The sequence below is a fragment of the Amphimedon queenslandica genome, unplaced genomic scaffold (genome assembly GCF_000090795.2).
Source record: "Amphimedon queenslandica unplaced genomic scaffold, v1.1 AMPQUscaffold_13332, whole genome shotgun sequence".
NCBI classification, from domain to species: Eukaryota; Metazoa; Porifera; class Demospongiae; order Haplosclerida; family Niphatidae; genus Amphimedon; species Amphimedon queenslandica.
The window spans coordinates 159,233-170,441 of NW_003546432.1; the positions used below are offsets into that span (position 1 = coordinate 159,233).

The 11,209-nt window shown below is 36.3% G+C and overlaps 2 protein-coding genes across 7 annotated transcripts; one reads left to right on the forward strand and one right to left on the reverse strand.

Annotated features, from left to right (window-relative positions):
- Positions 1 to 1,178: 1,178 nt before the first annotated feature.
- On the reverse strand, positions 1,179 to 5,764 carry LOC109583075 (uncharacterized). Of its 6 annotated transcripts, XR_002185351.1 has the most exons (9): positions 4,679 to 5,764; positions 4,161 to 4,317; positions 3,619 to 3,726; positions 3,169 to 3,369; positions 2,810 to 3,125; positions 2,697 to 2,765; positions 1,933 to 2,488; positions 1,716 to 1,793; positions 1,179 to 1,664 (listed from the first exon to the last, which is right to left on the reverse strand). XR_002185351.1 is itself a non-coding variant. In XM_019998243.1 (7 exons), the coding sequence occupies exons 1-7, from the start codon at positions 5,344 to 5,346 to the stop codon at positions 2,397 to 2,399; spliced, it is 1,611 nt and encodes a 536-aa protein (XP_019853802.1). In that variant the 5' UTR covers positions 5,347 to 5,764; the 3' UTR covers positions 1,179 to 2,396. The 6 variants fall into 6 exon arrangements, 1 of the variants encoding a protein (XP_019853802.1); XR_002185348.1 differs by having other exon boundaries at positions 1,179 to 2,194; positions 2,331 to 2,488; XR_002185347.1 differs by having other exon boundaries at positions 1,179 to 2,055; positions 2,111 to 2,488.
- On the forward strand, positions 5,757 to 9,747 carry LOC109583074 (uncharacterized). Its single transcript, XM_019998242.1, has 10 exons — positions 5,757 to 7,241; positions 7,289 to 7,677; positions 7,758 to 7,992; positions 8,046 to 8,128; positions 8,175 to 8,375; positions 8,427 to 8,666; positions 8,714 to 8,767; positions 8,825 to 8,990; positions 9,035 to 9,230; positions 9,276 to 9,747. Exons 1-10 carry the CDS (start codon positions 7,036 to 7,038, stop codon positions 9,582 to 9,584), a joined length of 2,079 nt encoding a protein of 692 aa, XP_019853801.1. The 5' UTR covers positions 5,757 to 7,035; the 3' UTR covers positions 9,585 to 9,747.
- The last annotated feature ends 1,462 nt before the right edge of the window (positions 9,748 to 11,209 follow it).

Below are 11,209 nucleotides of genomic sequence, written 5' to 3' on the forward strand. Positions count from 1 at the left end.
GCTACTATATTTTGAGTGAGTCCAAAAAGTCAATAAAGATTTAGTCACACCTTCTAAGACACAATGCATATAATCAGGAGGTATAGCATCAACTAGATGTAAATGGCCATGTAATACAGAAGTACCCTTTATCCCTTCGACGATTTCACCTCTACTTTCACCTTCATTTTGAGCTCTTTCGATTCCTTCTAAAGTTCGCAAACTATACGATGAACCTGGTAGGTATAAATGGCGATTGTTTCGATGCACTCCTGGATCTAGGCAGGTTGGACAGCCATACTTACCATTAAACTGTATCATATTTAGGACTTTAGCTTTAGCTACAAAGTCAAAAACACCAAAAAGAAGCTTAATACGACAAATACGCTTCTTTCCTTCACAATCTAAAAAGTCAAAACCAATTAAATTCAATCTTTCGATATCATTTAAAACAGAACTTAACAAGTTGCTCATATCTGGTTTTGACTTTCCCACCCATATGTGTAGAGATTTAGGTATTGAAATCTTACAGCAATAAAAATGCAACGTTGCAAATGTTGCATTATTTTAATTACTAGGCATATACAGCCAGCATTAGTTTAGCATTTGTTGCACTGTAGCCTTGTTGCACTGTAGCCTTGTTGCATTGTTGCACTGTAGCATTGTTGCACTGTAGCATTGTAGCACTGTATCATTGTTGCACTGTAGCCTTGTTGCATTGTTGCATTGTTGCACTGTAGCATTGTTGCACTGTAGCATTGTTGCACTGTTGCACTGTATCATTGTTGCATTGTTGCACTGTAGCATTGTTGCACTGTAGCATTGTAGCACTGTATCATTGTTGCACTGTAGAGCATTGTTGCACTGTAGCATTGTTGCACTGTAGCATTGTAGCACTGTAGCATTGTAGCACTGTTGCTTTGTTGCACTGTTGCATTAGTGCACTGTTGCATTGTAGCACTGTTGCATTGTTGCACTGTTGCACTGTATCATTGTTGCATTGTTGCACTGTTGCATTGTTGCACTGTTACATTGTAGCACTGTAGCATTGTAGCACTGTTGCATTGTTGCACTGTAGCATTGGTTCACTGTTGCATTGTTGCACTGTTGCATTGTTGTACTTTTGTGGCACTGTTGCATTGTTTCACTTTAGCACTGTTGCACTGTTGCATTGTAGCACTGTGCTATTGCAGCACTGTTGCACTGTAGCATTGTTGCACTGATGTACTGTTTCTGAAATAGTATCAAAACATTCTGAAGATTAAATTTTTGTTCTTGAATGTAGCCATTACAGAAAAATTAATGTTAAATTATCATTTGTAATAACTTTAATACCCAACAATAGAATTTTTACTACCTATGTTATGTAACAGGAGTACTAATGTCTTTCTAGTTTCTTTATCAGTTATTTAACCTACAATGTTAAAGACTTATTATAAAAATTTGTGATAAATTTATCTTACATTTTTCACATTTCCAAAATTTGTTTACGTCACACTTCACACACTTCATGTGGTACCACCTCGTACACTGATCACATCCAACCATCTGATGCCTCTCTCCCTTCTTAAACTTTTCTTCACAATGCTGGCAATAAGTTTCATGGAGTAATTTGGTTTTTTTGCTGCAAGAAAATTGTACTGCTCCATCGGTGGTTCTTGTTTTCAAGCGAAATGATCTTTTAACTGAAAAAATTTAAACATTATAACAAATTGTAATGTTAGTATCACATGCACCTGCTACAGAATGATCCTGTTCAGGCTGTTTAGGAGAAAGAGCAACAATATGTGTTCTTAATCTCATTGATCTTTTACCTAGAATTTAAAGTGAACTTTAAAAGAGTTTCTCACACAAGCACAAAAAAGAATGAAAAGCATGCATGCACTAAAGTTGAAACCCACTATAACACACTCCAATTGCATTCTTGTAAATCTCTATCTATAGCATCCTTACATTCTCCTCCCTGAGATTTCTCATCTTTACTCCTTGTACTTTCACTACGGTAACCACTGAAGGATTCATTTTGTTGTCCTATATTGTTATCTTCAATGAAAGCTAGTGTGGAATCACCAGACTCTATGATAAATCCATAATATCAATTATACACTAATTTTTAGTTCAACTGCCTTACTTTGCAAATCACAACCATATCTCAAGGAGTCCGTTTCCTCCTGTTCCACTTGTGCAGACTCTTCAGATACTAATGCCACTGTACCTGTAAATTAAATAAATGTGACTTAAAAATATCAAAAAGTACCACATTGTCAAGGCATATAAAGAAATTTTTTGCCACCAGAAGTGGTGTATAAATGTATTTTATAAAAATTAATAATCTTGAATTCATTACTAACCGCTGATATTACGGTCATCTGCCACTGATGATAAGCTAGATCTATTTGACAAACTATCTTGGTCTACTAATGAAATGTTGTAATAAACATCAGAACAAGTAATAATGACATACAATCAGCCTTTGTAATTGGAGTTGAGGTGTGTAAGGGATGAGTCTCTGTAAAATAATTAACCACATTAAAGGTAAAATACCATATAGCGCCAAATTTTTCAGGGCTGCAATTTCATTCCACAAAAATCAAAGTTTTACGATACAATAACGGCAGAAGGCATACATTCGTAAAAATTCCATCCACGAAATTGATTTTAAAGCAAATTCACAACATTTACAGCCCTCAAACATTTTCCAATGTATGGTAGAATACCTTCACACTTGGTGGGAGTTCTTACACTATCTTGAGACTCTTTTAGAGCACTAGAAGTTCCTAAGAAAGCTATAAAAAGCTAATTTACATTAATTGAAATTATTGGGGCAGACCTTCTTCAAGATGGTTCAGTGTTCTCTCTGATAAAGCATCGGCATTAATTTCAATGCATCTCAGGTATACAGCTCCCTCAGCTTTACGGCCACTAATTCCTTTAGGAATATCTGTCAATGTGGAGTCAATGCTTAAAAAGGTACGAGGTATACTCGTTCTACATTGTCCTTCGTATAAAAGGGATAATTTGGCAAGAAATTTTTCATCATAGGATATTTTTTTCCTCTTCAGAAAATGTGTCAAGTGTGGCATCAATACAGATATTGCTGAAGGTTTGTTACAATTATATTCTATTCTGAGAAAGGACTTTATAATCTATGAAACAATAAAAATCATTAAGACAAAAAACTATAGATACCATATCTCCTGTGTCATCATCAATCACTTGAAGTAGCAACTGCTCAAATGCTTCTTTGCTGAAAGACATACTGATCTGCATACCAGGCTTAGTAGCCTCACTCTTTAGTTGGTATTGTGTTACAACTGGAATCATTTGTTCTTGAAAGAAAGACCACAGTTGTTGTTCATATTGCTCCTTAACTTTAAGCTTTTCTAAAAACTGATGAGTGGAACACATTATTTAAGACTATTTTGGCAATACTTTAGTTATAGTTATGTACATTATGTTGGAAATAAAAGTTGAAAATTATACATTTATTTTGAACATGTTTCCAAAAATTTACTTTATCATTCATTTAATTAGGGTATATACATTTCAATTTGTATTTTTTATTGGGGTACATAAAGATATGTTACAAACTTTTTAAAAATAATGTCACCTTTTCAAAACTAATCATGATAATTATACCTTCAATGTCGTAAACAATAAAAGAGAGTAGGAAAACTGAAGCCTCTGAGTTGTTTCCTTGGGTAGAAAACTGGAAACTTTCTCAATAACTTCCTTCAATTCATGTACCTACATTATGGTCAGTGAAATAATATTAAAAATGATTTGCTATTGTTGGGAAAAGTTATGAATACCATATAGCGGTATATTTTCGTGGAGTCTTATTTTCGTGTCCAAGACACTTTCACGAAAATTTGACGCACGAAAATTTAGCACATATTCGGTATAGGCGTGTCCTGTTGCAGTATCCATATTGCTCCACATGCAATGAAATGGAGAAATACTTCAAGCCGCTTCCAAAAAAGCTTCCATTGATAAAAGTACACTTGGCTTACCCTCAAAACGATTAAAGCTGTCGAGAGAGAGGTAGAGAAAGTTCACCTGGCTTTGCCAGAGGCTCTTATAATACAGTTATCACGAAAATTTGACCCACGAAAATCTCAACCACCCCAAATCACGAAAATTTGACCCCACGAAAATATCCCGCTATACGGTAGCAGTACCTTGTCAAATTGAGATTGCAGTTTGATAATAATAGGCAAAGACGAATCGGACACATTCATTGCATTTGCTAATTCTCTATCAGCTTCAAATCTTTCTGCTGGGCTAAGATTATGGGTGTCTTTCCCAAATGGAATTAAGCAAACTCTGGAGATGTACCTAATTTAATATTAAACAACATAATATTTCACTATGTTAGTCAATTTGTTTCACCTGAGCCCATTTGGTTAATTGTTACAAGCTTACCTACACCAATAATTAACACAATGTAAAAGTTTATCATTCTATGCTTCTTGTATGAGTTGTACATGTATAGCCAACTCCAAGCTAAAAAGCGACAGCCATTTTTAAAGCACTATTACCATTAAAAACTATGGCTAAATCTAAAATGCATGTACCACAATAAATGCAATAAGAAGGGAGGAATGCATTATTTTTACAATAGATCTAGTAAGTGTAAGTAAAAAATTATAGCAAAGTATGGCTCAGGTGAAAAATGGACTCTAGCTATAAAACAAACTTTGGATGAAGTTCAGAAAATTTCTTCAAAAATTCACTGTTAACAGATGCCATGAAAGTGCAGCGAGGAATACAAGTACGAGTCTGAGAACAACTTTTCCCCTTGTCAAAGTGATGCATCACCTTCTCAGCTATATCCTGTGCATCCTTAGGATCATCAAGTGCAATTCCAAGAGTACTTTTACTAGTGACGCTCTTTATCTTGGAGTCTGTGGCTGATGTTATAAACGACTTTTGTGCTCCGGCACAAGCTAAAGCAATACGTGATGCAGTGCTTTTTCCAATGCTGACTGCTCCAGTCAGAATGCTTGCTGGTACTGAATACGCCTTATCATTCAGAATATCATAATGAAAACAGATTATTTCTGCACCAATCGTCAGCAAAACAGCAGGAGTGTTTGCACCATATGACTTGTGAACTGCTTTTATTAGTGCTCTTACAGAACTTTTATTCTTCCTGACAGCTGTTAATTCAGGAGCCATGTCATCTAGCTCATCGTTCCAAGTATAAGGGCTTTCAGATGGGTCTACCTGAACTCCTTTGTTATCTAAATGAATTTGCCTATTCATGACCCATATCTCATCTGTTCCATTTTGCCTCCCTACAACAGCAACCATTTTCTTTTTCTTAATATCCCCATTTCTATATGAAATTTCCAGTTTTTTCATTAAATATGATCCCAATTGTGTATTATTGGCATTGCACCGCAGTCCAGCAAATCCTAAGCCTTTACGCAAACTGGTAGTCCATTTGCTTCTCTCCTCTGAATCCTGACTTGAAACGTACGTGCTCCTATACAAGTAACAATAAGTTATGACAACATTGGCTTAGGTAGAAAAAGTGTTTGATGCATTTTTCATATCCTGCCTTTTTAACAAAAGGAACAATGGTTGAATATGCAGTGCCACACATTAATACATGTATGTGTATATATTGATGCTAATATATAGCAAACTAGGCTAACAGGCTTTGGGTAATATGTATATGTAATCATAATAGTAACGATGGCAATGTATACCTAGTAATAAAATTTTAAAAGTCACAGTATGATTGTAATCAGCTCAAACTTTCTATGCAACATAGGTACATGTGTGTACCATAAAATGAAATAAAGAAGGGAAATTACCTTAATGTCATTTTTGATAAAATTTGGCCCTTAACATACTTATATTAACTTCATAAACTCTGAACATGTAATAGTCATGGTAATTAAATTAATAGTCATTTGTAATAGTTATTATAATCGAGATACAGTATGCTTTTTGTATGTAATTGACCCTAACATGCCAGTAGGTGATAAATAATAAAAAATGATATGGTAGTTGGTGTAATATGTATTAAGGATGCCACAGATGCAGCTAAAATATCAAGATCAAATTGGATAATATTAAATTTCTCCTACACCTAATTACGACTTAGCATATGATAAATGTCAGTAGCTAGCCAATAATAGCACATTGTTTCATTTGTAATAACAATATAGTAATGCAAATATCCCTCTAGTATCCCAAAACGATGGTAAAATTTTGCAATTTGGTCATTGGCAGGTTTCATTCAGAAATTTTGAGGCTATGCATGCAATTAATGGTTCCGATTACAAGTGTTAGTATTATAAATATGCTAAAATTTCTGTCCTCTAAATTTACTGGGTACATAGCATATACATTCATTGTTGTTGCATAGCTTGTGTGACTCATCATGCAGCTTACCCTAGCACTTTGCCGTTATTGTATGTTACATTAAACATATAACCAGATACAGATCCAGATTCCGAATAAACTTCAACATCAAAATCAGCTACAAAGTTACTTAAGGCAAAAAACGTCTCTCCCTTCCAAACTCCAAATCGAAACTGATGATCCTCGACAAGGCCAAAATAGCTGGTTTCATCATCCATGACAGACAAAGCAATAAGAGCTAAAATGAAATAAATATAATTTAATTTCAAAGTGATGCCAAATTCGTGCTTATACAAATCAAGCATGCTTTGTGACAGTACTGTAGCAAAGCTGAGAATTACCCATAGGTTATACTAATAATGTCACAGCTACATGTGTGTCTTCTTCGTCATTGATGAACACTTCACTGACCTTTCCTAACTAGCCAAACAGTTCAGTTCTTCAGTAAGGCTCTTCTGTGATTGGTGTTACACAGTTACTGCAGAGAGTTCTTTAATTTCTGTCACTATGGCACGAGACTACTGTGGCACACTCAGAGAAAGGCAGATAGGCACAACTACAATCACAGTCAATCAGTTTAAGACTTCACGTGTGCACTAACTGCGCACATGTACAGCACTGCACTACTGCGCATGCACATCGGGAGTGACCACGTGACCATAAGCTAAGTGCTCAATAATGTCATCCACATCCACAGGCAAAAGATCACTACAGCCAAAAGCCGGGAGAGCTTCAAAGAAGTTTAGATTTAATCCAGAAGAAGCAAAAGAGAATGCCAGGCAATTTGATCAATTAAAATTGAAACTGGCAACAGCTTACAATGATTTTATTGCCTCATGTCAAGAGTTACTCACTAGATCCTCTCAATATGGTGATATATTGAAGTAAGGTGGGTATTTAGCCTATAGTGCCTATTACTTGAAATTTTTAGAGCTATTGATTTGGATTTGGCAGGGAATAAAGACAAGAATTGTTCTGTTTCTACTTTATTTCTTGTGGCAGCACTAGGTCTAGATGGAATTGATGCACTGCGAATGGCAGAGCATTTAGTTCCAAAATCTTTTTGTAATCTGAGGTCAAATTACATAACCAGGATAGTGAATCATGTGGCAAAGGCAGAGGTTGTAAATAATCAAAATTTACAGCAATTTCAGAATATTGCTTCACATATTAACTTCTTTAAGCGGGAAGTAGCAACGACTGGTTTTGAAGAGGACTTACAGCAGCTATCACAAATTGCAGGGAAGGCATATATGGCATTTGTCGCTCCTCCTGTTTCTACTTGCTTGAATTATCATTGTAAATTACACAAGACAGAAGGTATAGGATAATTATACAATACTATAATATATCTTGCACATTATTGTAACTTATCATTATTAATATAATTATTATTATAGGATCACTGTCTGTCCACAATTCTGACATAAATGTTACAGTGCATTCTTTAAATGGGCCAGTTGTAGCTAGCAAAGTCTCCTTGCGCTGCAAAGAATGCTTCACAAATTACAACCACACATGGTATGGCAATCATAGTTCTGGAGAAAGACTCTATCCGGAGAAAGTGCCATTGATTGAAATATCTAATGTGTCATATGCAGAACGTAAACTACATCAATGGTTTGTTAATTTAAGGTAGTATATTGTTGTTTATAAACATTGCACTTACTCTTGTATATTTAAGCTAGCTTGCATTCTTGGACTTCCTTCTCTGCATTTGCTGAGTGTTATTATCATGTTCACCTAGATAAATACAATGATCCAATAAGTGGTATTTTATTAATTCATAAACTATGATTAATAATAATGATAAATAGGTGTTTGTAATGAATTGACCCGAGTTCACGTTTCTGACATGTTTTTCAATGGTGAACTTGAAGAAGAGCATCGTTCAAATACCAGCTTTGAATGGACAAAGTTGAGAAAACAGGATCGTGAAGATAGGCTCAAAGAGGTTGTAGAAAACATGGTTGGTATTAGCTACCCACATGTACCAACCAAGGAATGTACTGAAAAAGGTATTTGTAATTATAACCAATAGTCTAATGATGCCATATAATTTTAATTAGCGTGTGGTAGTTGTTGGACCATTGATGGTAACTGGAAGTTAAATTTTCCTCATTGCATGTTCCCAGTTCATGTTTCTACTCCTGATTTTCCTGCATTGAATATTCCAGATGTGTGCACCAGCCAACCTATTAATTCTTACACAGCTTTCTGTGAAAACCACTGCAAAATAGCCACAGATAGAGGGTATCCAACTGGTGTTACAGATTTCTTGAAATTTGTTAATAAAAAAGCTAACGAAGGTAAATTATACTGTTTCCTACATATTGGTATGAGTAATCTTGTTCAGATCATATAGTCGATTGTGTGACAACAGATACATCAGCAACATCAAGTGTTTCGGGTCAGTCACATTATTATTCTTTAATATAGTCTATGCATAATTTTGATTATAATATAGGCAAAAATACACACTTACTAACAGTGTTAGATGACACAACATTAGCTAATTCAACATCATGTAACAAAGACCTAGGCAGGAGCAACAGACTACGCCACTGGAGTAGAGGTCATCTATTCATTTGCCGACCCTGTGGACACATTGATTATTGGCAACCTCTTTACAAGTATCAAATAATCTCTCTTACAGTTGTATCATTGAATGAAATAGGTCAGAATCTCCCTCTCAAGTATTTGTTGCTGTTGTCCAATGGCTTTACGATACCTTACAAACAGTTCCTGAGAGTGAGTGGAAAGATATAGTTTTAGCCTATGATGCCATGTGCAAATTGGATGGTTTACTTGTGGCATCCAAACCATTACCATTACCCAAACCATTTGATGAAATGTGGACATCAATTCAAAAGGTAAGTAGAAGTAATTTCAAAATATACATGACCTACATTATATAGGTAATTGACACGTTCCACTTTAAAAATCACACTGACCCAGTATGCATCACTAAATACAACCCATCAAAAATTCTTGAGCAACATCCACAATTAAATTTTATGTGCTGTGAACAAACATTTGTGTGGTTGTCAAGATATAAGAAAATTGTTTGTTCTATGAGCAAAAACCATCATTTATTTTTTCTTCATCGATTGGTGACAAGAAGGAATCTCTACACAAAATTATGTCATGAGAATGGCAGAAAGCCTCTGTTGCCAAAAGCTAAGGAAGCTCAAGTTAAAGAAAGCAAAGAAGCAGACACAAAATAAAACAACTTGCTAATAATTTTGTCAAATAATTATAATAATGGAGTATGAATTTTTAATGTACTGCATAAAAAACAATAATGTGCAACAGTGCTTTAGAGCAACAACGCTACAGGGCAACAATGGTACAGTGCAAAAATGCAACATTGCAGCAAAGCTACAGCGCAACAATGCTACAATGCTACAGTACTTGCAACAGTGCTACAATGCAATAATGCTACAATGCTACAGTACAACAATGCAACAATGCTACAGTGCAACAATGCTACAGTGCCACAGTGCAACAATGCTACAGAGCAACAGTGCAACAGTGCTACAATGCAACAGTGCTACAATACAACAGTGCAACAGTGCTACAATGCAACAGTGCAACAATGCTACAGCACTACAGTGCAACAATGCTACAGTGCTACAGTGCTACAATGCAGCAGTGCAACAGTGCTACAATGCTACAATGCAACAATGCTACAGTGCAACAGTGCAACAATGCTACAGTGCTACAATGCAACAATGCTGCAGTGCTACAATGCAACAGTGCTACATTGCAACAGTGCAACAATGCTACGTGCCACAGTGCAACAATGCTACAGAGCAACAGTGCAACAGTGCTACAATGCAACAGTGCTACAATGCAACAGTGCAACAGTGCTACAATGCAACAGTGCAACAATGCTACAGCACTACAGTGCAACAATGCTACAGAGCAACAGTGCAACAATGCTACAATACTACAGTGCAACAGTGCAACAATGCAACAGTGCAACAATGCAACAGTGCAACAATGCAGCAGTGCAACAGTGCTACAATGCTACAGTGCAACAATGCTACAGTGCAACAGTGCAACAATGCTACAGTGCTACAATGCAACAATGCTACAGTGCTACAATGCAACAGTGCTACAATGCAACAGTGCTACAATGCTACAGTGCAACAATGCTACAGTGCAACAATGCAACAATGATACAGTGCAACAGTGCAACAATGCTACAGTGCTACAATGCAACAGTGCTACAATGCTACAGTGCAACAATGCTACAGAGCAACAGTGCAACAATGCTACAGAGCAACAGTGCAACAATGCTACAATACTACAGTGCAACAGTGCAACAATGCAACAGTGCAACAATGCAACAGTGCAACAATGCAGCAGTGCAACAGTGCTACAATGCTACAGTGCAACAATGCTACAGTGCAACAGTGCAACAATGCTACAGTGCTACTACAATGCAACAGTGCTACAATGCTACAGTGCAACAATGCTACAGTGCAACAGTGCAACAATGCTACAGTGCTACAATGCAACAATGCTACAGTGCTACAATGCAACAGTGCTACAATGCAACAGTGCAACAATGCTACAGAGCAACAGTGCAACAATGCTACAGAGCAACAGTGCAACAATGCTACAATACTACAGTGCAACAGTGCAACAATGCAACAGTGCAACAATGCTATGGAGCAACAGTGCTACAATGCTACAGTGCAACAATGCTACAGAGCAACAGTGCAACAGTGCTACAATGCTACAGTGCAACAGTGCTACAACGCAACAGTGCACACGGTGCTACAATGCAACAGTGCTACAGTGCAACAATGCTACAGTGCAACAGTGCTACAATGCTACAGTG